Source organism: Rhinichthys klamathensis, unplaced genomic scaffold, assembly GCF_029890125.1.
Source record: "Rhinichthys klamathensis goyatoka isolate OS25496 unplaced genomic scaffold, OSU_Roscu_1.1 h1tg000092l_1, whole genome shotgun sequence".
Taxonomy (NCBI): domain Eukaryota; kingdom Metazoa; phylum Chordata; class Actinopteri; order Cypriniformes; family Leuciscidae; genus Rhinichthys; species Rhinichthys klamathensis.
In genome coordinates this window covers 868,992-894,977 of record NW_026606631.1, presented here as the reverse complement: position 1 = coordinate 894,977, position 25,986 = coordinate 868,992, and the positions used below count along the sequence as shown (strand labels likewise).

Genomic DNA, 25,986 nt, shown 5'->3' with positions numbered 1-25,986 from the left:
CAAACTATAAATGTCTGTCCCTCCATAAGGCCCGTAAACATCAATGATTTTTACTTTTTTCTAAAACATCAAAGCCTTTCCTAGGTTGTTTCCTAGTTAAATACGTGTTATTTTCAGCAAATAAATTAAAATTGTAATTGCAATTCTATATTTTGCTAATCAAATTCAGTACTTCATTTTGCTACTTCAATTCAAATTCAGGAATGAAATTTCCTCATCTCAACTATTCTCAACTAACTCAAATTTCTCATTAATTATTCATCTGTTTCGGCTAAAATTTTACCTTTTAAGAAACTGCTGCTTTTTGGTGTCTGCGTAGTGTTCAGGGAACACGTCTGGAATTTCATAAATACCATCGTCCTCATACATGGTTGACTGATTTTGGTATATATCAGCATCCTGTGCCTTTGTAGTGCTAAAAGGAGGCAGGTTTTCATATTCTGGGATATCTTCATATGCATGTTCAGATTCACCAGAATTCTCTAGATGTTTTGCAAGATCTTCATCTACACTCTGCTCATCTCGAGGTATATTCGCATCAAGGTGACCATTGTGCAGTGACACCAGTGTATGAGAGCAGATTTCACAGTGGCTTTCCTCTGTATCCACTGACTGCTCATTCATAACTGGAGTGAGATCAAGGGCCTGCCCACTCTTGACAGATAACTTGGGAACCTTTTTGACACGGTCAAGGTCCATGATCCTTAGAAAGGAGGTCTTATTGAGGCCATCAGGTTTATGTATATCTGCTGAGGATAAGGACTTTGCTTTAGGCTTGAGAGTAAAGCCGGTCTTCTTTTTTGGCACATCACTTGCTTGGTTCTGATTGGCAATTTGTCCTTCAAATGCGAGAGGGGGATTTCCTTCAGTATTTATTGCATTAATGTGACCATCATTTCTTAGTGGACCTTTGAATGCCAGAGTCTTTTTAGGAAGTCTGGCTACTGAAAGTTCTGTAGACCCAATGTTATCGTGCCTTCGCCCATCAGGTTGAGGTTTCTGGGATGACTTCTTCAGATGGGTATTGCTTGATACCTCAGGAGATACATACAGATTTTGTTCTTTATTTTCAGTCCCCTGTACACCAAATTGCTGGTTTTTATTTTGTTGCAGCTGAGGGATTTTCTGGTGTGGGACAGGTTCTGGGGTGTCCTGGCTGTTACACGGGGTACATTTAAAGCTCCTTATGGCCTGAGGACCTTTGTTCTCTCTAGAATGTCTTACAGCATTGATGTTCGCATTGATGTTCACCTTGTTAGGACTTTCTCTCCATAATGGATCTGGATTGTTTACATCAACAGGTAAGACAGTAAACTTGGTAAGGCCCGCTGACTCCTGATGGATAACATTGGGTTGTTCCATCTTATTTTTGCGTTGCAAGGCTACTGGTGGTGCTTTCTTAATAGGCTTAGTAGGGGGCGGACTATAATGCACACTACGTTTTAGAGGCTCTGGTGTTTGGCCACTATCAACAGATGAATTAACGCTAGAGACCATGTTTGTTTGCTGTTTCTTGGTAGTTTGCATCTCAGAACCACTCTGATTCACCTTCAAAGGCTCCTTGTTCTGGATCTGGGATGTTTTCTGAGGTTTTTCAATTGGATGGAAATTATCGTTATTGAATGAGCGGAGTCCAGATATGCACTTTGACAAATTAGGTGTCACCAAATGCTTATCTTCCTCCGGTGTTCTCAGCGGAGATTTGGATGAACTCTCTCTGGGACATTCTGTATTTCCTGCTTTACACGGATCAGGACTGTTCCCATGTTGATTAACATTTTGGTTGTTTTCCTTCGGTGAGCAATCAGCACAATTTCGGTCATTGCATACACAGATTGGAATTATGTAATCCCACTTTGGCTTGTTGTTCCCAGTGTGCATTCCATTTCTGAAATTTAGAACGCCAACATTCTTTGTGATGTCAGACTTTTCTTGTAAAATAGGTTGATGGACCTCCTTGGATGTGAGATGTTTTGAATTGAAAGGAGAGGGGGGTTTGAAAAGGCATGGTTTTGGTGCTACTTCAGGCTTAACTTTACTTTTAACAGCTGGTGAGTTATGTTGGTAAACACACAACTTGGAAGCGGATGGATGGTCTGTTTGCACTGGTTTTGGGAGAACCTTTGGTTTTGGAGCTACCGGTGGTTTATGATCACCCACTGAGAAAAAAAAAGCACATGGAGACAGAAAAACAAGGAAAGAACACTCTAGTTGAAATACAGTTGACCATTAATGCACATTTTGTCCCTGAGACACTTTTTCATGGAGTTGACTAGTTAACTGAGGTTCGGGAGCGGGGCCACGCCTCAACCAGTCACCTCAAAACCTTCTTATATTGGGCCGCCCCTTACAGTGCTGTTTGTCTCGTTCTCTCAAACCCTCCCTTCCCATCCCTCTCTCATCCATTCAACCATCCATATCATGCCCTCTTCTCTTCCCTTCCAGGTTGTATAGGGGGGTCCTAATCACTCGGCCTACATTTAACTGAGATGATGCCCCCACTCTAAGTCTCCTAGCCGCCAACACCAGACGCCCAGACCAACCTGAATATCATCACTTTTCCCCTTCCATTTCATCCTTTCCCTATTCATCCCCAACTCTCTTCAATAACAGATCAAACTGACTACCACCCATTTTCTCCTTCCACTTCATCCTTTCTCTATTCATCCCCAACTTCAATAAATAATTTCAAACATTCAGGGTTGTGGCGTGGTCCTTGCTCGTGCATGTTTGTTTAATTGTACTTTTTAAATATCCTACTATCAAAATAATATTAATAATATTAATAAAATATTTTTCTCTGAATTAAAATCTAGTAGAAGATTTAACACGATTTACGGCAAAGAAAGAATGTACTTTCTTGGAAAGATGGTTTTTATTCATTTTTGTTTTTGTTAATCATGACAAGAACAGCAAAAACAAACTACAAATCTGGTACAGCAGGCAACAATATAAAATCCGTCTATTTTTTTAATGCCTGAAGCGCAATGTAACATTTTTAGAACTTTTATTAGTAATATTATATATAAATATTCTTTAAGTTGTTAAATTCATTAAGTGTCAATCATTGTTGATGTATTTTTTTTAACCATCCATTAGGCTTGGGGTCTGTCAGCACCCAAAACGTCTCCAGTTACTATCGTAACCTCGGTTCCCTGAGAGGCGGGAACGAGACATTGTGTAGCAACGCTGCAGGAACTCCTTCCTTCTCCACTTTTGTTGAAATCTTATGAACTATGGCCAGCTTGGACGCGACAATTGCATCAGAATCACGACCAGTGGTGGAGGAAGTACTGAATCTCAGTACTTAAGTAAAAGTACAAATAACCAGAGACATATTTACTTTAGTAAAAGTAGAAGTACCACAATGACAACCCTACTTAAGTAAAAAGTAAAAAGTACCTGCTTTTAAATGTACTTTAAGTATTAAAAGTAAAAGTACTTGCATAACAATTTATTCTCTTAATGTCTATATTCTAATGATTAATAAAACAGTTAATTCTAACTCATTCAACCCAATACTCATATAATGATGTTCAATATGATGGAAAAGCAGTTATATTTTAAGTTTTTGTCACCATTTCTGAACAAGCTTGCAATTAGGCAATATACACATCAAGCTTACTATATACCCTTACTATATACGGTATATATATATATATATAAACACACATATTATGTTAAAACGCCGTATATGACGGCGTTTGCTGTAAACGCGATTCTTTTATGGCGTAATTCTGAACCTCTTGGCTTGCCATACTAATCCTAACCAAACGTATAATACACACGCACCCCACATCACTACTATACCTACCAATGCGTTTCCTATGCATGTAAAAACTAATTTTCGCGTATAAATTGCACGCTAAACACACTGCGGGCCCTATCTTGCACTCGGCGCAAATGACTTTGTACACTGACGCATGTATCATTCCTATTTTGCACCCGCGCAAAGCGGGCTTTTCCCTCCACAGACACACGTCGGTTAACTAAGAAATACACTTGCGCTCCCTGGGGCGGTTCAGCGCAAAAAGGAGGCGTGTTCCGGCGCAAACTTTCCCTCATGCTATTTTGCTGTTCTATGCAACAAATGCGCCACTGACCAGAAAAAAATAGTCTAAAGTCAGTGGCGCGTTGCGCGTTGTTCATTATGCTATTTTAAGGGCGCATGCTTGGCCATAATCAATGTAGCGTGTGCACAACACGCATACACTTTGATTCTCTCATCTAAGCAGCAGTTTTCATTTTTGCAAATCATACATTATTACGATAGATAGATAGATAGATAGATAGATAGATAGATAGATAGATAGATAGATAGATAGATAGATAGATAGATAGATAGATAGATAGATAGATAGATAGATAGATAGATAGATAGATAGATAATTTATTATAAAAGCATGTAGCTTACACATTTACCCAAATTATCATACGCCTGTTTAACAGAAGTTGATTTGGGTGGGTTTCTCCATCCCCAATGTCACTTCTCTGTGTTTTACGGCCCTGACGAGAACGTTGCTCTCCTCGGCTGTGAACCGCTCCTGGCGCGCGCCTGGCAAATCCGCCGTTATAATAGGAATCCGCTTTAGAACAAGCGTGCCTGCTCTTAAAGGGAATGTGAGATGACGCTCTGATTGGTTTATTTCACGTTACGCCCAAACCACACCTATGAATAATGAAGCTACTTCATACCAACCCCTTTTAGATTTGCGCCAGGCGCAAGAGGCATTTATCCCGCCGGGAAAATAGCAACAGCGCCGGGATCCGCCCACAAAGTTACTTGCGCTTTGCGCTTTGACACTTGCGTTTCAGATCGTTAAAATAGGGCCCTGCGTGTTATAGAGACGCATTTAGTGTGACCGGGTTGATATATCTATGGCAACCAAACTTCACTGGTGAGACAAACGTGCGATGAACGGACGGTCAGGGTGATGTTTTGGCAGGGGAAAAACTGATCAGAAAATTTAACGAAAATGTAACAGAACGTTGTAGAAATGTAGTGGAGTAGAAAGTATAATAATTGCTGCAAAATGTAACGAAGTAAAAGTAAAAAGTATGCACTATTGATTCTACTTAAGTAGAGTACAGATACGTGAAAAATGTACTTAAGTAAAGTAACGAAGTATTTCCGATAGTAACCGGAGACGTTCCCTTTCGAGAGAAGTAACTCTACATTGCGTAGCAACACTGTGGGAACTGTATTAAATCCTGCCGTGAGAGTAGTGAAGATAAGCCTTGAGAAACGGGGTCAAACTATACCACTCAAGTATGAGACAGACAGCCAGCCAATAGCCGTGCCGCTAGGAATGCTCGCATCTGATAGGCGGAACTAGACCAATGAGACATCAGCTCCGACCCTATCCAAATTTGCATATTCAAACGCAATGAAAGCCAAGGCTGCCCTGATCCAGGGCAGACACAACACAATAAGCACTCAAGCATGAGGCTCAAACACAGTGTCAACGGCGGTAGCGGTGACGGCCCAGCGTGATAAAGCGGGCAGGGAAACAACCTGTGCTTTGAACGGTGTAGAGAGTGACTTCGGCACGTAGCCCGTAGCCCGGCACGCTGCAGTCGCCGGGTCCGAAACAGATACAATCATCGTTCACCGAGAACGCGTGTAAGTCTCCAATGCGCTTCGCAGAGGCGAGAGCAAGGAGTAAAGCCAGGGAGAGCTCCTTAAACGCTATCGAAGCTAGGGGCTCGAACGGCGGTAGAGAGAGAGCCCTCAAAACTAGAGTGGCCACACATGAGGGTTCCACAGCTCGGGGCTGGGGTGCCATATCGTGCCGTACGCCTGAGACAGCAGGTCCTTCCTGAGGGGGATTTTCCATGGGGGAGCCACCATTATCTCTCTCAGGTCCACAAACCAGGGCTGGTTCGGCCAGTTCGGGGCCACGAGGATCACTGACGCTCTCTCCTCACTGATTTTGCATAACACCATAGGCAGAATCTTCACCGGAGGGAACGCGTAAAGCCTGGCTTTCGGCCAACGCGATGTCAGAGCATCTCCAGTCAGCGGGGAGTGAGATAGCTAGAAGAACGTCTTACAGTGTGTGTTCTCGCTTGTGGCAAACAGATCCATGTCCGCCCTCCCGAATGGATCCCAAATCATTCGCACCGATCCGGGGATGAAGCCTCCACTCTCCTTCAGGAATCCTGTTCCTCAAAAGCATGTCCACTCCGCAGTTTAGGAGACCGGGGATATGCACCGCTCTGATGGAGAGAAAGTGTCGATCCGCCCACAACCGCCCTGGCGATTTATGTACGAAACCACAGACATGTTGTCTGTTCGAAACAGTACATGCTGCTGCACCAACCTCGACCGAAAAGCTTCCAGGGCTAAGGACACTGCCTTTAATTCCAAACGGTTTATGTGCCACTCTCTCTGTGACTCCGACCACAGACCTGAGGCAGGCACGCCCAAGCACACTGCTCCCCAGCCTGAGGTCAACGCATCCGTCGAGACTACGGTGCGTTGTGTCACTATTCCCAAAGGCACTCCTTGGCTGAACATATCCGGGTTGCGCCATGGTCTCAGAGCGCTAACGCAACTGTGAGTGACCAGAATGTGCGTGTGACCTGAAGACCACGCCCTCGGCGGGACTCGAGTTTTCAGCCAAAACTGCAGCGGCCGCATATGCAGCAGGCCCAGATGGCACACTGAAGAAGCCGCCATCGGCCCCAGAAGCCTCTGAAATTTCCTCAATGAAACAGACCTGTCCAGTCTGAAACTGCGCAGAGTCGATCTCTATGCGCTCTTGAGAGAGGTGGGCTCGCATCGCCACCGAGTCGAAACACATGCCCAGATATGTTATAGTCTGACTCGGAATAAACACGCTCTTCTGCACATTCACACACAGTCCCAGTGTATCCAGATGGCGAAGCAGCGTTTCCACGTGACTGATTAGCACATCCCTTGAGTGAGCTAAAATCAGCCAATCGTCCAGATAATTCAAAATGCGCATTCCGCTCGTTCTGAGGCGAGAAAGCGCTGTGTCCACACTAGGGCCAGCCCGAACGCATGCAATGAATACTGGTATGCCATGCCTTCGAAAGCAAATCTCAGGAAGCGCTTGTGGCGCGTCGCTATTTGAATATGGAAGTACATAGAAGAAGCGAACCAGTGTATTTAAAACTTAGTGTATTTACTGGTTGTCAAAATTAAAAAATCTTTGGAAGATATCATTGAACATTTATTTAACCATAGCAAAAGTACATTTCTTAAGTACATTTTTCATCACTGTTTTTTTTTTTGTGTGTGTGTGTTTATTTAAACCTAGACAAATCTAATATTATGTTAATCTTATATCTGTTATTTAACAGTTGAGATAGTTCTTTAATGCTGATCTAAACAGCAGAAGAAACTAGCCGGGTTTAAATCCTAGTTGCGCAGTTGATGCATGTTGACACACTGCAAGTTAATAATTGTATTTTATTGAGAAAATATTTTTGTTTGATTTGTATATTGTTTTGATTAGATCAGATAACATTTTAATCTGTCATGTGGGCATCCTATACAGTATACAGTATTAATGAAACAAAACCACATAATCGTACTAGACGAGTGAAATTTCATAGCCTACGTAAAAGTATACTTTTATAAACTAAAGTAGTAGTATTGAAACAGCACACTTCCAAGTATACTTATAGTACATTGATATTAGTAAGTATACTTAAAAATATACTTGATCTTTACTTCAGTAGCTATACTTAATAAAAATTTACTTTAAATATACTTGTTTTTGGTAAGGGGAGGGGCATGGAAAGTCCCTAGCTTTAATGGAATTCAGCAAGATTTATAGCATATTCTATTAAATTTACAAACAAAAAAAACATTAAAAATAAATGGTAGACCGTGAATAGCTGTCAGACTCTTTGATCCAGTGAATATTTCTAAAGGTAGGTCCTTGGTTCTTAAAATAAATATATATATATATATATATATATATAAAAAAAACACTTCTAGAGAAAGCTAATTTGTTACAGAAATAAAAAAAGATCTTGTCAGTCAACTAGTCAGTGTCTCTTTGCTTTTGCCTTTAAAAAGTCAGTCCAACCAAGTATATAAAATAAACTTTCCAGTGGTGACAGATACGTTTTGCAGTTTGACTTTTAAATTATACAATTTGTAGGCCTATTAAAAATATCTTTAAAGTAAAAATCGGATTACTATTAAAATGGTTGTAGTTGTGACTTAGTATGAATTATCCATGTAAAAAAGAAAAAAACTCTCACCTGTACGCTTCATCGTCCCACAATATTCATGAGATTTTTTCTCGTAGCTCAACGATACCATTCAAGGCGACGTTTCCAGTCCAGTTTAATGAGGAAAGACTGTGATCAAATTCCTTCAGAGGTTTGGAGAGGGCGGGTAACACACACACGTGCCTTTTTGGAATCAGTAGAGTAGCCTAATTCTGCATTGAGTGCGTGCCTGGCTGTGTTGATCCGCATCAGTGCGGGCTCGGCCAAAGTGCGCATCGAGCGCGCATTTCAACCGCAAGGGGGCGCCCTTCTGAAACCTAAAATTACAAATGACACCCTACGGTCTCATGGACTTAACGGCCATTGTAAGTCCACGAGACCGAAAGTGCATTATGAAGTGTGCCATTTGGAACAGGGCCGTATTCAAAGATAAAATTGAGCCAATCAGCGTCCTCAAATCCATCTAATTAGACAAGGCCGCTTATTCCATCGCCCATAACGAGCCAAAATCAGTCAAAATGCTAAAATCAGGACTGATCTGTAGGCGCGATTTTAACTAGGCTACATGACAAAGGTGAACGCAGTCATCAAACCTAGCTGTACAATCTATACTCCTATGTCCGTTTGAGAAGAGAACTTTGGCATAAAAACTAAAGGTAAAAGAGCAGGGCTCAGACCAACATGCAGGTTTTTTCACCAGAGTTTTTTTTAACACTTTACAGAATAAGGCCTCATTAGTTAACATTTGATAATGTATTAACATGAACTAACAATGAGCAGTACATTTGTTACAGTATTTATTAATCTTTCTTAATGTTAGTTAATAAAACATATATATTTTTTGTTCATGTTACTTCACAGTGCATTAATGTTTAAATTAACATTAACATTAATAAATGCTGTAGAAGTATTGTTCATTCTTAGTTCATGTTAACTAAAGTATACTAATGTTAACTAATGAAACCTTATTGTAAAGTGTTAATGATTTTTCTTGTACATATTTGTCCTCTGTCTCATTTGTTTAAATCGGTCATGCAGGTATCCAAAGTTTTATTGAAACTGCAATTAACTCATCATAGCTGATTTTCTGAATTGACAGCCTTTTTAATGTTTTTGAAAGTCTCTTTTGTTGCATTTATTTAATCAAAAATACAATAAAAACAGTAATTTGTGAGTATATTTTAAAATGTAGCCTAATTTATTCCTGTGAGCAAAGCTGAATTTTCAGCGTCAGTTCTTCAGCATCCAGTCTTCAGCGTCACATCTCTCAGAAATCATTCTAATATGATGATTTGATGCTCAAGAAACATTTTTGATTATTATCAGTGTTGAAAACAGTTGTGCTGCTTATAAAATTGTTTTGGAAACCCTAATACATTTTATTTTTCAGGATTCTTTGAAGAAGAAAGTTCAAAGAACAGCATTTGCAATTTACAGATTTATTTATTAAATGTATTAAAGCATTTTTTTACATTTTATGAAATCCATGAGGACTTAATGCACAAGTTTTTGTAGTAGGCTACATAAACTAATAAAAAAAATTCATAACATATAGGAATTTTTTTTAATAGAAATTAGTGGTTATTGTTCAGCAGTGTATTTGATTTCTTGCCAAATTAAAAGTAATAGATGAGATGATAAACGTTATTACCAAGCCCGAAGTATATAGGCTTACCCCAGCAAACACAGTACGTTGTGAAGTCGTCGTCAGTTGTGCCTGCTACAGACTGTGCGATTTCGGCAATCCTATAAGATCACTACAAATCACACTGCACGACATGGATCTAATAAACTTGGGTACGACAGACTGTACGATGTTGACTCCTATTGAATCATTGGCTGTGTCCCAATTCAAAGGCTGCATGCGAATGTTGGACTGAGTGTTTAAAAGTTGTTGTTTTTTACATTTTTATTAATCAGATATTTTTAAACCCAATACTACGTTTAAAAGTGTAATTTGGCAATTTCTCTCTCTAAAAAAAAAATCCTGTCGTCACTGGCGTGCAATGAATTCTGGGGTTAGTCTAGGGAAAAGATGCCAACTTGGCAAAGGGAGCTTGAGGTGAGGGGTGCTTCTTAATACTCAAATTGATGCTTCTTCGTTTCCTCGCTCCTACGTCCTCAAGCCCATGACCAGGAAACTGATCGAACTCAGCCATCTTGAAGGACATCTCAATTCTCTAATTTCACCATGAGGAACGAGGAAGCTTCCTGAGAAGTCATGAGATGAGGATACACGGGTGTATCCTTTCCTCGCATCCTAAGAGGGTGGAGCTAATGCCGAGTTCACACTGCACGATTTTCAAAGTGGTCGGGTCACTGTTCTTTTCACACTGCACGACTATCTAGGGCAGCATTCAGTTGCTGCTGTGTGCACACTGCATGATGGATTGCCGACAGGGGGTTTCACAATGCATGACTTTACAAAAGAAAGAATCGCCGACAGCTTCTGTCTGGTCCGCAAACTACGTTTCACAACCAAACACAAGCGAGAAGTGATAAGGAAATAACGCAAGATCACGCGTGTGTGAGACCGGAGTTCTCGCGAGTGACTGAAATTGTTATTAAAAATGATAGCCCGCAAGAAGCTTGCGATCCAAATTGCCTGTGCGCTGATTTGCAACAAAAAAACAGATTATGCAGGAGGAAAAGGTTGGGTAGACGAGGGGAGCAAGGTTTGCGTGTTCTGCAAAGAGAGTTGGGGGTAAATAAATAATTTTGCAATGTGCTGCTGTTGCTGCTGGTCAAGCAAATGTTTGTACTTAATTTCTTTTTGAAATATTAAAATACTTATATTCTGGTCTATAACTTATCCCCGAATTTCCCGCTGTCCTGTATCTTGCTCTCTCATTGGCTGTAGGTCATCGCCGATGTTGTTTTCAGTCAGAACTCAGCAGGATTTTGAATCACCGACAGGTCCAGATATTTAGCATGCCAAATATCTCACGGGCGTCGGCAACTCGTCGGCGATTCTCTCAGATCGCGTCTTTGAACATTCACACTGTGTGATTGTCTCTCACGTAAACAAGCACCGATTTGCCTATGATTTCGGGCATTTGTCTGCGATCTCCCAAAACCTGTCGGCGAGAGAAAATCGGGCTTAAAATCGCTCAGTGTGAACTCGGCATAAGACGCGAGAAAAGGAAGAGAGAGAAGGAAACGAGGATGCATAAACAAGAAATGAGAAGTACCCTAGTAGGTTTAAGTTTTAGTGGCATTTTGCGTTGAGCAATATGCCATTTTAGGTTTCATTTTTAATGGCTAGTCTGTAGACGTAGGCCGTAGCAGCAAACAGTGGCTGCATACGAAATTGCATACTTCCCTATACAGTAGGCGTAAAACAGTGGCTGTGTGCCAATTGACCCTTTGCAGGGAGTTTGATTGACAGGCGATCTGACCAATCATAATCCGCCACCCGCCGAATCTGCCATTTTTGTCCAACAAAGCAGTCAGGAGAGTTAGTAGATTAACGTTGGAGGATTTGAACTTGAAAAACGGGGAACTGATGTCTTTCCGAGGATAAAAAAACATTCCTTCTTATGTTCTTTCATGTTTATTTGATGCTATAAATTAACTAGAAGGAAGAGATGATCGGTTCAAGAGCAGCTTTAAGAGGCTCTTTAAGAGAAATTTCTTTAAAAAATTACCAAATTTGAAAGTTGAGACTTTGTTTCATATCAAAAGTATCCTGGTCTGTCCTGTCTGTCAGTGTCTTCATTGCGCCGCAATGCATTTTTCACTGTGTGAGAACGCGTGAGAGCGGCGTGGCTTGTCGGACATAGCAACAGTAACTAAAGGGGGGCGGGTCTTTGCGGGTCAATTCAAAAGCTGCATCCTTTGAAGGACTCAGACTTCAAAGGCCATGCCTTCGAAACCCGCGAAAGTCGGACTGTTAAATGGGACGGTTTAGCCTACGGAGGACTGTTCTTGTCACCTAGCGATTGTGACAGCTGCTGTTGACGAGCGTAATGTAATGTTTGTACTGGAATTTTTTTAAAGTTATATTCAACAGCCTAAAAACAAAACAGGGTTCACAACCTGTCTAAATATGTTCACCTTGGTTCATTTATGTACATAATAAAGAGTATAAACTATATAAAATTGCATCTTGGTAAGATATATGTCAACATTTGAACCACTTTATTTATTTATATATATATATATATATATATATATATATATATATACAGGTCCTTCTCAAAAAATTAGCATATTGTGATAAAGTTCATTATTTTCCATAATGTAATGATAAATTAAACTTTCATATATTTTAGATTCATTGCACACCAACTGAGGTCAGGTCTTTTATTGTTTTAATACTGATGATTTTGGCATACAGCTCATGAAAACCCAAAATTCCTGTCTCAAAAAATTAGCATGCATAATGCATAACTTCAATGCATAGACGTGTCTCGTGGACGACGCTCTAGCGGAAGTGATGGTAGCCACCACCGCTGGTGGTAGGGTACTCAAACCTGCCTCGTCCCGTGCAGGAGCCACACGTGGAGGTTCCAAAGATCGGGACGAGGGTGCCATAGGTTGCCCCGTCCCTGAGAAAGGAGGTCCTTCCTCAGGGGAATCGGCCACGGAGGTGCTGTCGCGAGGAGGACAAGTTCGGAGAACCAGGTCCGGGTGGGCCAGTACGGCGCGACCAGAATGACCTGTTCCTTGTCCTTACGCAGGACTTGCGCAAGAAGGCTCACTGGGGGAAACGCATATTTGCGGCCCCGCGGCCAGCTGTGCGCCAGTGCATCCGTGCCGAGCGTGCCCTCGGTCAGGGAATAATACAGGGCGCAATGGGTCGAGTCGTGAGAGGCATTTTTTAAGAGATCTATCTGTGCGTCCCCGAACTGGTCCCAAATCAGCTGAACCGACTGGGGATGGAGTCGCCAATCTCCCGGGAGGGGCTGAAGCCGTGAGAGCTCGTCGGCTGCACAGTTCAGGGCTCCGGGGATATAAATGGCACGAAGCGACCTCAGATGCTTCTGACTCCATATGAGGAGGTGGCGGGTGAGTTGCGACATACGGCGGGAGCGTAGACCACCTTGATGGTTGATGTACGCTACAGTGGCGGTATTGTCTGATCGGACTAGTACGTGTTGATTCTTGAGCACGGCCCGGAAGCGGCGCAGAGCAAGACGTACAGCCAGCAATTCAAAGGCAATTGACGTGCCATAGGCGGTGGGGTCCTGTCCAGGAGCCCGCGGCAGCACGTCCATTGCACATGGCGCCCCAGCCCGTGGCAGAGGCATCTGTCGTTACAACAACATGCCGGGAAGCTCGTTCCAGGGGCACAGAAAACTGAGGTTCGACCACGGGGTGAAGGTCTGACGGCAGGTCGGAGTAACTGGTACTCGGAGGGTGCCGTGTTGCCATGCCCACCTCGGGACTCAGTCGCGAAGCCAAAGCTGAAGCGGTCTCATATGAAGCAATCCAAGCTGCGTTGCCGCGGCTGCAGATGCCATATGCCCCAGGAGCCTCTGAAAAAGTTTCAGTGGAACCGCACTCTTGCCCTCGAACTGTCTCAGGCAAGTCAGCGGTGACTGCGCGCGCGCGCTCGCTCGTAAGCTGCGCGGACATGGCGACCGAGTCGACATCCATACCGAGAAAAGAGATCCTCTGCACGAGGCAAAGTTTGCTCTTCTCCCAGTTGACCCGAAGGCCCAGAACGGGCTAAGTGCCGGAGCACTAAGTCCCTGTGTTCGCAAACCTGGTCTCGAGAGTGAGCTAGGATCAGCCAGTCGTCGAGATAGTTCAGGATGCAAACCCCGTGTTCCCGAAGGGGAACAAGGGCTGCCTCGACGACCTTCGTGAAGACGCGAGGAGACAGGGCTAGCCCGAATGGGAGAACCGCGTACTGATATGCCTGCCCCTTGAAAGCAAACCGTAGGAACGGTCTGTGTCGAGGGAGAATGGAGACATGAAAGTAGGCGTCCTTCAGGTTGATCGCTGCAAACCAATCCTGGGGCCGCACACATTCGAAAATGCGTTTGGCAGTGAGCATCTCGAACGGCATCCTGTGAAGGGAGCGGTTCAGCACGCGCAGGTCCAGGATTGGCCGTAACCCACCGGTTTTCTTCGGGACAATGAAGTACGGGCTGTAGAAGCCGGACCTCATTTCGGCTGGAGGGACAGTCTCGATTGCACCCTTCGCCAGCAGGGTAGCAACCTCCGCTCTCATGATAGGGGCATTGCCACCGACCATAGTGGAGCGGACTCCCCTGAAGCGGGGAGGAAACCGCGCGAACTGAATCGCGTAGCCGAGCCTGATCGTTCGTGCGACCCAGCGGGACAGGTTGGGAAGCTCTAGCCAGGCTCCCAAGAACTATACCAGCGGGGTCATGCGAACCACAGACTTTCCGTCGGTGGGGCAGCGAGGCGGTATGACTGGCCCGGACGTGGACGGCATAGCGGCCCGGTGTGTGGGCACAGTCATAGACCACGTCCTGACAGAGGAGACCAGGGAAGGACGAACGTTCCACGGGGGTCTGCTCTGCCAGGGGTCTGGCGACAGAGGAGGATGAGAGAGGCACGGTCCGGGACGGCGCGCACTGTCATCCGGCTCTGGGACAGAGGAGGACGAGGGGTGCATGGCCCGGGGGCGGCGCACCGTGTCGTCCGAGAACTCTGTGTGCTCAAAGACGGGAGAGTCAGTTCTTTCTGAGAATAAGGATTCTTCCCCGGCCCTCCACCAGGGAAAGGAGTGGCCCTGCTACCAGCTCCTGGAAAGAACTGAGTCCCATCTCTGAGCAGCCCATCTCAAGAGTGCCGCTTAACCCGGCGTATAGCGGGGGGCGGGGCTGGAGAGGGCTGTGGCGTCCCCCTGCGGCTTCCAGAGCCAGCCCGGGTGAACGGGCGGGGTGGGAGCCGCAGGAGGGCACCTTCGGTGGTGGGCAGCCTGAGGGATCTGCTCGGACGGCGGGGCCGTCGGGGGAGAATAAGCCTCAGTCTGCTCGTGGGCAGTTGAGAACTGTTGGGCAAAGCCCTCAACCGCACCGCCGAAGAGGCCGACCTGGGATATGGGGGTGTCAAGCAGATGGGTCCGCCCGACATCCTGCACATCGGACAGGTTCAGCCACAGAATGGTGGACATCACTGACCCAGGGAGCGTACGGCCACTTTCGTCGCTCGGAGAGCAAGGTCAGTGGCGGCGCGCAGCTCATTGAAGAGCCCTGGGTCAGTCCCGCCCTCGTGCATGTCCGTGAGCATCTGGGTCTGGTAGACCAGCAGAATGGCCATGGCATGCAGTGAGGCGGCTGCCTGTCCTGTAGCGCTATAGGAATTCGCCACAAGTGTAGACGAAAAACTACAGGCTTCGGACGGGTGCTTAGGATCGCGCCGAGAGGAAGCACTCTGAGGACACAGTAGCATCGCAACAGAGCGTTCAACCGGGGGGACCCCAGTGTACCCATGGGCAGCGGCCCCGTCGAGGGAAGGAAGGGCAGAGGAGATCAACGAGGGATCGCTGGAAGACATGGGGGTCTTCGAGGATTTCGAGATCTCCTGATGCACATCCGGGAAGAAAGGTATTGGAGTGGACACTGACAGGAGTCAGCGGCCAAACCCAAAACCAATCGCTCAGCAGCGAGCGCTCAGGACAGGGTGAAAGGTTCCACTCTAGTCCGATGCTCGCAGCGGACCGGGAAAGCATGGCCGTCATCTCAGGATCTGACTCGACAAATGCCATATGCACACCCGAAAGTGGCAGCACTGTCGAATCTTCACTTCCTGAAGATTCTAGCCCGCCCTGTGATGCTGTGATGGACAACAGATCCGATTCTGGAGCATCAAGAGAAACCCGCGGGGCATCCGAAAATAGGCCCGGGGGAATCCCCTGAACAGTCGCGGGTTGCGTCACTGAAGAGGGGGGCGTGGTCCACGGACAAACAGTTGGCAGATTTGTTCCACACTCACACCCTCAGGTCACCCTGGCCACCAGCCGAAGTAGCACATCACGTGGAGTGTTAGATCGGGGTGTGGATGAGGGGACTCTCTCTCTAACGAGATCATTGAGTCTCGACCGTAATGACGCGATGGTCACGTTCGCGCGGGGAGAACGTGAGTCATCCACAAACGCTGCTCTAGCGTGATCAAGCCCAACCACGCAGAGCAGAGAATGTGCCCATCAAAATCGGAAATGAGTCGACCGCAACCAGAAATGCACGGGCGAGCCGTCTTTAAAAAGACGTGCCGCGTGCGAGCTCTTTTGTGAGAGGAGAAAAAAACTCTGCGATGTTGAAGCGAGCAGGGAGAAACACACTCATTGGCAGATCACTGCACAGATCAGCAGGCAATGTGAACTCGCTGCAGATCGCCGTCACACCAACACCGGAGAGAGTGGCCCGTCTCGTAGAGTGAAGTCAGAAATGGCTGTGGAGTGAAGAGATACTCTCTTGGCTCCGAAGCGAAAAACATATCTGCATACGGCATCCTCCTTTTATACCCACGAGGTAAGGCGGAGATACGCTATGCAAATTCCGCAGACCCATGGCATTTCTTTGCCATTGGCTCGTTTTTGTATACTCGAAGTCGATAGGCTTTCTAAGCGAAACCCCATTCGTCGTCATCCGACAGAACTCGGAGTGACAACGAAAGGGAACTAATGCTAGCAATGTATCCGGGCGATTCCTTTAATGCAAACTGATAGAGACACTTGATTATGATGAGTTTATCCCCTTTTTTAACCAGAAGTTCCATTGTTTCAGACCAATATTGCAAGAGGACATTGTTACATGTATGTCCTGTGTTTCCCCCTGCTTAAGTGTTTTTGGTTCAGTCCTGTTTCCCAGTTTTCCCGCTCCTCCTTTGTGTTCAGTTACAGCACCTGTGTCTTGTCTTCATCAGTTGATTCACCTGTGTTCAGTCTATTACCTGATTATGTTCCTTTGTTCAGCCATGCATTTATTCCCTGTGTTCTCTCTCAGTCCTGGTCCGTTCTCGTTTATGTAAGGTGTGTGTAGTGTTAATGTTACCTGGTGGGGAGTCTTTCCGGTAGAGCGCGGTTGGCAAACGGCTGGATTGTGACTGGTGTACGGATGGTAGGATCTGACGTAGATTAAGGAAGCGATCCGGAAATGGAGGATGATAGGTTTGAGGAAGATAGTGGGGGAAATTCAAGTTTAGGGTGAAACGTAGTTAAAACAAAGAAAAGGAAGAAATGTCGTGAGTTAATATCTGACTCGGAAAGTGACAAGGGAAATCAACTGGCACAAGGAAAGAAGAAGGAGTATAAAGTAATGATAAAGTTTGCTACCGACTCTGTGAGTAACATCAACCCTTTGAAACTTACAAAAGCAATTAAAGAAAGTGTAGGGATTGTAGAGAATGTAAAAACTCTGAAGGATGGAAGACTGCTGTTATTTTGTAAAGATAGTAGCCAACAAAAAGCAACTTTGGGAATTAAATCAATAATCGGACATAAAATAGAATGCTCAATTCCAGAAGAGAGAAACTGGATTAGAGGTGTAATATCTGGAATTCCTTTGGATGTTTCAGATGAGATGATAAAAAGAAATGTAAAGGGAGCAGCAGTTAAGGAAGTAAGACGCTTGAAATGTTTCAGAAACAATGAGAAAACGGACAGTCTGTCAATTATGTTGGTCTTTGATGAGTTCAAATTACCAGATAGAGTATTTTTGGGATTTGTCAGTTATGGAGTCAGAGTATACATTCCTCCTCCAATAAGGTGTTTCAAATGGCAAAAATACGGACACACTGCGGGACGAGCAGCAGCACTGTGTGGCTTGCTTATGTAGAGGCAAACAAAGATGTGCAAGATGGAGGAGATCATGAGTATGGTAAATGCGGACAAAGTAAAACCCCAAAATGTTGTAATTGTGGGGGGAGAGCACAGTGCAGCTTATGGAGGTTGTGAAGTAAGGAAAGATGCAATTAAGGTTCAAAACGTGAGAATGGAAGAAGGAATATCATTTGCTGAAGCAATTAAAAAAGTAAAACAAACCCCCAAAGTAAGCATAGTAGAGGAGGCCCCTGTTAGGGTACAACCACAACCAAGTAAGATGCCAACATCAAGGAAAAAATTGAATTGATTGAAGACAAAGTTTCATTCATAGCTTTTGTGGCAGAAGTGGTGAATTGTTCAGCACAGACTTAAAAGTAGATCTGAAAGGATTAAGATAATCATTAGAGCTGGAGAAAAATATCTGGAACTGAAGAACATATCAGTTGACATGATAAATGAAAGACTCGTGGTACAAGCAACAAACAGTCAGACATCATGTGGGGGCTCATAATGGCTTTTGTAATCTTGCAGTGAAATGCAAGAAGTTTAATTGCAAATGGGCAAGAATTTAAGCATTTTATAGAAAATTGTGATGTGTACCCAGATATTATTTGTGTTCAGGAAACGTGGCTTAAACCACAGTTAAATTTTCTGATTAGTGGGTATGAGACAATTAGGAAAGACAGAAATAAAGGAAATGGTGGTGGAGTAGCAACTTTTATTAAACAAGGTATAGGGTTTAGGAAAATTGAGGATAATAATGAGTATGAGGCTGTGGTAGTGGAGGTATGGGAAGGAAATCAGAGTATTAGGGTAATTCATTTTTATAATCCATGTGACAAGCTAACTAAGGATATGATGGAAAATATTCGAGGAATTGGGGACTTTAAAATGGTGTGGTGTGGTAATTGTAATGCACACAGTACTTTATGGGGGAGTTTTAATACTGATTATAATGGATTTATCATAGAAGATATGCTGGACTGGGGAGAGCTAGTATGCATTAATGACGGAAGCTACACAAGAGTTAATCTTTCTAAATGCAAATATTCTGTGTTAGATTTGACAATAGTATCAGAAAATTTAGCTCGTGGATGTGATTGGAAAGTATTGAATGAAAGTACTATTGGTAGTGATCATTTTCCTGTTAGTAGTACAATTGGAGTAGACTTAATAAAAACAGGTTTGGAAAGAATTTCTAGGTGGAATTTTAAATCAGGGGATTGGGAGTTGTACTTAGAGATATGTCATAATAAAATGGCTGAAATTAATGAGGATGTTGAGGAAGATATTGATGTTTTAAATTAAAAAAATTAGTGAGGTTCTTAGGAGCACAGCAGAAGAAGTATTTGGTAGAAAGAAGGCATGTAGTAGGAGGAAAATTGTTCCGTGGTGGAATGAAGAATGCAATGTGGCAATTAAAGAAAGAAACAAAACGCTTAAAGTAAGAAGATCTATTAGCTATGATGACTTTATTGTTTATAAAAAAGCTCAGGCAATTGTGAGGAGGGTTATCAGGACAGCAAAAAGTCATTATTGAAGAGAGTATTGCACTAATATTGGGGGAAACATTGGAATCAACGAGATTTGGAATATGATTAGAAAAATGGGATGAAAACAAAGAAATAATAGTATTCCGACGATAATTCATAATGATGAAGTAGTTGTGTCTGATAGCATGAAGGCAGAGATACTAGCACAAACATTTGTGAAAGTACATAGTAATGAAAATATATCAAATGACATGATGAAGTTAAGGGAACAGAGTGTGAGGAAGAATCCACATATATTGGAAGTTAAGGAGTCAACTGGAGATACATTGGATTATGAATTAACTTTGTATGAGTTAAAAAGAGCAATTGCAGGGACTAAACAAACTTCTCCAGGTAGGGATGAGATATGCTATGAAATGATTAAGCATTTATCAGATCCTTCATTAAATGTCATTTTAAATCTTTATAATAAGGTATGGAATTCAGGAAAGCTTCCAATGGAATGGAAACATGGAGTAATAATCCCAGTAGCAAAACCAGGAAAAGATCATACGCAACCCAATAATTATAGGCCTATAGCTCTAACCTCAAATATATGCAAGATTATGGAGCGTATGGTAATTAATGAGCAGGCTGGTTTATGTTATCGAGAGGAGGGATATCTTCTCCCCCTACCAAAGTGGCTTTAGAAAAGGGAGAAACACTATGGATTCTGTGCTGTGTTTGGAAGCTGACATAAGAAAGGCTCAGATTAATAAAGAAGTTTTGGTAGGTCTCTTTATTGATGTTGAAAAGGCATATGATGTGTTGTGGAAGGAGGGACTTTTAATTAAGCTGGATATGATTGGAATAAAAGGTAAAATGTATAACTGGGTTATGAACTTTCTGTTAAATAGAACTATTCAAGTCAGAGTGGGATGTGAGTATTCTCCGATTTATGTAATCGAGAATGGAACTCCTCAAGGAAGTGTCAGCAGTCCAATTTTGTTTAACTTAATGATCAATGACATTTTTTCTCAGATAGAACCTGGGATAGGGAAATATTTATATGCTGATGATGCTGCAATATGGAAAAGAGGTAGGAATGTTAAGTTTGTACAGGAAAAGGTTCAAAATGCTGTCAAATTGATAGAAAACTGGGCTAATAAATGGGGATTTAGGCTCTCTATGGCAAAAACACAAGTAATTTGTTTTTCAAAAAAGAAGACGAACCCTTCTATAAATATTAAAATGTATAGAGAAACATTGGAGCAGACATCAGTTGTTAGGTTTTTAGGAGTATGGATGGACTCAAAATTAAATTTCAGAGTACATATACAGAAAATATTAGATAAAATTGAAAAAAAGTGATAAATATAATGAGATGTCTAGCTGGAGCTGAATGGGGAGCATATCGGCAATCGCTCAAAAATATTTATGTGGCACTAATTGGAGCAACTATAGATTATGGTAGCATGGTGTATAGTTCTGCCTCAAAAACTCAGCTTGCTAGGATTGAGGCAATTCAGAATCAAGCATTAAGGATATGTTGTGGAGCAATAAGATCATCACCAGTGTCATCACTTAATGTTGAGATGGGTGTAATGCCACTGGGAATGAGAAGAACTAAGTTAAGAATGAGATACTGGGCAAACACAAAAGGTCAATCGGAAAATCATCCAATTAAGAATGTTTTAAGTGACTGTTCGGAATATAACAAAAAAACAAACAAGTTTTGGATGGTTTATTAATGAGGAGGCAAGAGAAATAATTCACTTCACTTCACTTATCCCGTAGTCTTTTGGACCGTAGGGGCACCACTGAAGACTTGGCAACCAACTTCTTCCATTCCTCCCAGTTCTCTGCTTTCCGCACTGTGTCACTCAGCTCTAGACCTCTAGACCACTCTCTAATGTTGTCTTCCCATCTCTTCCTCTGTCTGCCTCTTCGTCTACTTCCCTGTACTGTGCCTTGTAATATTATGTGGGCAAGTCCTGATGATCTTGTGACGTGCCCATACCAGTTTAGCTTGCGTTTTTTTTACTGAAGATAGGAGGTCTTCATATGACCCAATGGCGCTCTCAATTCGGGCTTTCACTTCTACATTTGTGATGTGATCTCTGTAGGAGATGCCAAGAAGTCTGCGGAAGCATCTCATCTCCACCGCCTGAATCCTTCTCTCAATATCGGCTGTCAACGTCCATGACTCGCATGCGTATAGGAATATTGACATGACCAGGGAACGCATCAGCCTGATCTTTGAGCCAATGGCGATGTTATTGTCGTTCCAGATGACCTTCAATTTAGTCATGGCGGCTATGGTCTGTGCTATCCTAGAGAGTATTTCTGGCTTAGATCCTTTATCCGAAACGATGGCTCCCAGGTACTTAAAGCTTTTAACATTCTCAAGCTTCTTATTGTTTATCTTGATCTCAGTTCTGATTCCATTGGGGTTGTTGGTCATCAGCTTGGTTTTCTCTGCATTAATCTGCATGTTAAATGCTGCCGAGGCCTCGTTAAGATGTTTCACAAGATTGACGAGTTCCTGTTCTTTTCCAGCTAATCCATCGATGTCATTGGCAAAACGCAAGTTTGTAATCGTCCTGCCTCCGATGCTGACTGTAGCTTCGTGATATTCCAATGCGTTGGTCATAATTCGTTCTAAATAGATGTTGAAGAGAATGGGGAGAGCAGGCAGCCTTGGCGGACTCCGACTGTGGCTCGAAACCATTCTCCTATGGTGTTATTGAAGTAGACTGCACTAGTAGCCTTGTCATATAGGCGTTCTATTGTGTTGATCAGGTTGGCATTGATGTTATATAACCTCAGGGTAGCCCATAAAGCTGCATGCCAAACCCTATCGAATGCCTTTTTGAAATCTATGAATACATGGTAGAGTTCTTGCTGGTGTTGTAGGTATTTCTCACAAATTATTCTAATATTGAAGATTTGTTCTGTCATGCTGCGACCTGTTCTAAAGCCTGCTTGTTCTTCGGCAATGATCTCCTCTGCTTGCGGTCTCAATCTGTTTAGTAGGATTTTCAGCATCACTTTGCTTGGGTGACTGATTAGACTAATGGTGCGATAATTTTGGCATAGCTGAAGGTTGCCTTTCTTCGGGAGGGTGATTATCAACGATTGAGTCCATGGTGTAGGCCATTCGCCTGTTTGCCAGATTTTATTGCAGATATTCCATAATATATCTATCATGGCCTCTCCACCTGCTTGAACCAGTTCTGCTGGAATGTTATCCAGTGTTGGGCAAGTTACTTTTAAAAAGTAATTAGTTACAGTTACTTCTTCCAAAAAGTAACTAAATTAGTTACTCAGTTACAAATTTTAAAAGTAACTAGTTACTTAAGAAAGTAACTATTGCGTTACTTTCAAGTAAAATTAAATTTTAAATGCTCAAATGTGACCCCACATCTACCCCTCTTTAACGGAACTTAAAATACATGTGCATGTTCAATTATTTATGATAAATCTGAATATTATAATGAAATGGACACTTAATACAATACATTATTAACAGAAACATTAAACATTGTACACACATCTCTCGTTGACTGACTGGCTTGTGTTGTTGCTTGTGTGTCCTGTCCTGTCCGACTATGCGTTATGATGGGTCGTTCGCAATTCATGAGCGTTAGCCGTTAGTGATGATAGGTCGTTCGCGAATGAGCGTTAGTGATGATGGATCGACTCGTTCGCGAATGAGCTTTTGATGGGTCGTTCGCGATTCGCGAATGAGCCGACTCTAAGAGCCGGCTCTTTTAGGTGAACGTCGGGAGCTGGCTCGCATATCTGAAGAGCCGACTCTATTTTTTACAAATTTAGCCTATAGAAATTAAATAATTATGTAATAAAAATTGAAATATTATAGTCAAAGTCATTTAAAGAGCCAAACAGCCAAAAGAGCCGGCTCTTTTCAGTGAGCTGAGTCAAAAGAGCCGAATGCCCATCAAGCGTGCTTTCGAACACCCGCCCAACTCTACCTCTGATTGGCTTACAATGACATTTTACTCTACCTCAGCCAATCGTCAGCATTTATGCGCTTGTCTCGTGCTCTGCCCACTAACCAAGGAAGAACAGTAAAAAAAGTATTTGCCTCTCGCTCAGAGATCTAGTTGGTCTGATGAAAAAAAAACAGCTACATCAGTTATAGTAACGCGCCGCATTTTTGGCAGTAACGGTAACGGCGTTATTAAGGTGAGAAGAGTAATCAATTAGATTACTCGTTACTGGAAAAAGTAATGCCGTTAATAACGCCGTTATTCCCATCACTGGTTATCCACTCCTGCTGACTTCCCCTTTTTTAATGATTTTACTGTTGCTTCCACTTCTTCTCGAAGGATAAGATGGTTGTCGATGTTAGTTGGTGGAGGGACATTCAATACATACTCAGTACATCCTGTGGCTCTGTGAGTATACAATTCGGAACAGTACTCTGTCCATCTTTTAAGGGTATCCTGTTCTTCTGTCAGACATTTCCCTTCTTTATTTTGGATGGTATTGGTTTTGGTTCGCCCTTGTGTTGTACTTGTCAGATCTTTCACAAGTTGGTAAGTTTCAAGAAAGTTTCACAAGAAATAATTAAAGCTGTTAATATTGCCACCTGTGTGGTTCTGCCAGCAATTCCTCCTTGGTTTTTTCCAATACCGTCTATAGATATCCAGTTACACAAAGACAAACATAATGAGGAGAATATCCTGGATAGTGTAAAGGTACAAGATTACATAGATCATATATATTATAATGCCATCCAGATATACACTCACCGGCCACTTTATTAGGTACACCTGTCCAACTGCTCGTTAACACTTAATTTCTAAGCAGCCAATCACATGGCGGCAACTCAGTGCATTTAGGCATGTAGACATGGTCAAGACAATCTCCTGCAGTTCAAACCGAGCATCAGTATGGGGAAGAAAGGTGATTTGAGTGACTTTGAACGTGGCATGATTGTTGGTGCCAGAAGGGCTGGTCTGAGTATTTCAGAAACTGCTAATCTACTGGGATTTTCACGCACAACCATCTCTAGGGTTTACAGAGAATGGTCCGAAAAAGAAAAAACATCCAGTGAGCGGCAGTTCTGTGGGCGGAAATGCCTTGTTGATGCCAGAGGTCAGAGGAAAATGGCCAGACTGGTTCGAGCTGATAGAAGGGCAACAGTGACTGAAATAACCACTCGTTACAACCGAGGTATGCAGCAAAGCATTTGTGAAGCCACAACACGCACAACCTTGAGGCGGATGGGCTACAACAGCAGAAGACTCCACCGGGTACCACTCATCTCCACTACAAATAGGAAAAAGAGGCTACAATTTGCAAGAGCTCACCAAAATTGAACAGTTGAAGACTGGAAAAATGTTGCCTGGTCTGATGAGTCTCGATTTCTGTTGAGACATTCAGATGTTAGAGTCAGAATTTGGCGTAAACAGAATGAGAACATGGAACCATCATGCCTTGTTACCACTGTGCAGGCTGGTGGTGGTGGTGGTGTAATGGTGTGGGGGATGTTTTCCTGGCACACTTTAGGCCCCTTAGTGCCAATTGGGCATCGTTTAAATGCCACGGCCTACCTGAGCATTGTTTCTGACCATGTCCATCCCTTTATGGCCACCATGTACCCATCCTCTGATGGCTACTTCCACCATGTCACAAAGCTCTAATCATTTCAAATTGGTTTCTTGAACATGACAATGAGTTCACTGTACTAAAATGGCCTCCACAGTCACCAGATCTCAACCCAATAGAGCATCTTTGGGATGTGGTGGAACGGGAGATTCGCATCATGGATGTGCAGCCGACAAATCTGCGGCAACTGTGTGATGCCATCATGTCAATATGGACCAAACTCCCTGAGGAATGCTTCCAGCACCTTGTTGAATCTATGCCACGAAGAATTGAGGCAGTTCTGAAGGCAAAAGGGGGTCCAACCCATTACTAGCATGGGGTACCTAATAAAGTGGCCGGTGAGTGTATACTGATGGCTCAAAAGATCCAGATTCTGGTATAACATCTGCAGCAGTATTTTTACCGCAATTTAAAGTTAACATTTTGAAAAGAACATCAGATCACATTTTAGTAGTTACATCAGTATTAATAGCAATTATATTAGCATTACTGTGGGTCGAAGAAGTTCAACCAATCAGATCAGTTATATGCACTGAGTCTTTATCTGCAATTGAAAGTCTAGCAAGTGGTATTTCTACAGCTAGACAGGACTTCATTTATGAAATATTACAAAGTCTTTTTAGAATCAGACAATTGAGAATCATTATTCATTTTCTTTGGATACCAGCTCAAATGGGGGTGGCAGGAAATGAAGAGGTGAATAGTTTAGCCAAACAGGCCATAAAATTTCAAGAAGTTGATATTAAAATTGCATTGAGTAAGACTGAGATAAAAAGTATAATAGCAAAGGAAATTAGGAAGAAATGGCAGAAGGAGTGGGATAGTGGAAATATGGGTCGACATTTATACAAAATTCAAGGAACAGTTGGTTTAGAAACTTTGGAAATAGGAGGAAGGATGTTATAATTTCAAGAATGCGCATTG

The 25,986-nt window shown here is 43.0% G+C and overlaps 1 protein-coding gene across 1 annotated transcript in view; it reads right to left on the bottom strand.

Annotated features, from left to right (window-relative positions):
- LOC130085993 (FYVE, RhoGEF and PH domain-containing protein 6-like) overlaps window positions 1-8,270 on the bottom strand; it is a 47,202-nt gene extending 38,932 nt beyond the window's left edge. The window contains exons 1-2 of the mRNA XM_056252076.1: window positions 8,242-8,270; window positions 284-2,159 (exon numbers count right to left, since the gene is read on the bottom strand). Of these exons, the coding sequence (XP_056108051.1) occupies window positions 284-2,159; window positions 8,242-8,254 (1,889 nt within the window). The 5' untranslated portion in view covers window positions 8,255-8,270. The remainder of the gene's footprint in view (window positions 1-283; window positions 2,160-8,241) is intronic.
- Window positions 8,271-25,986: the final 17,716 nt, after the last annotated feature.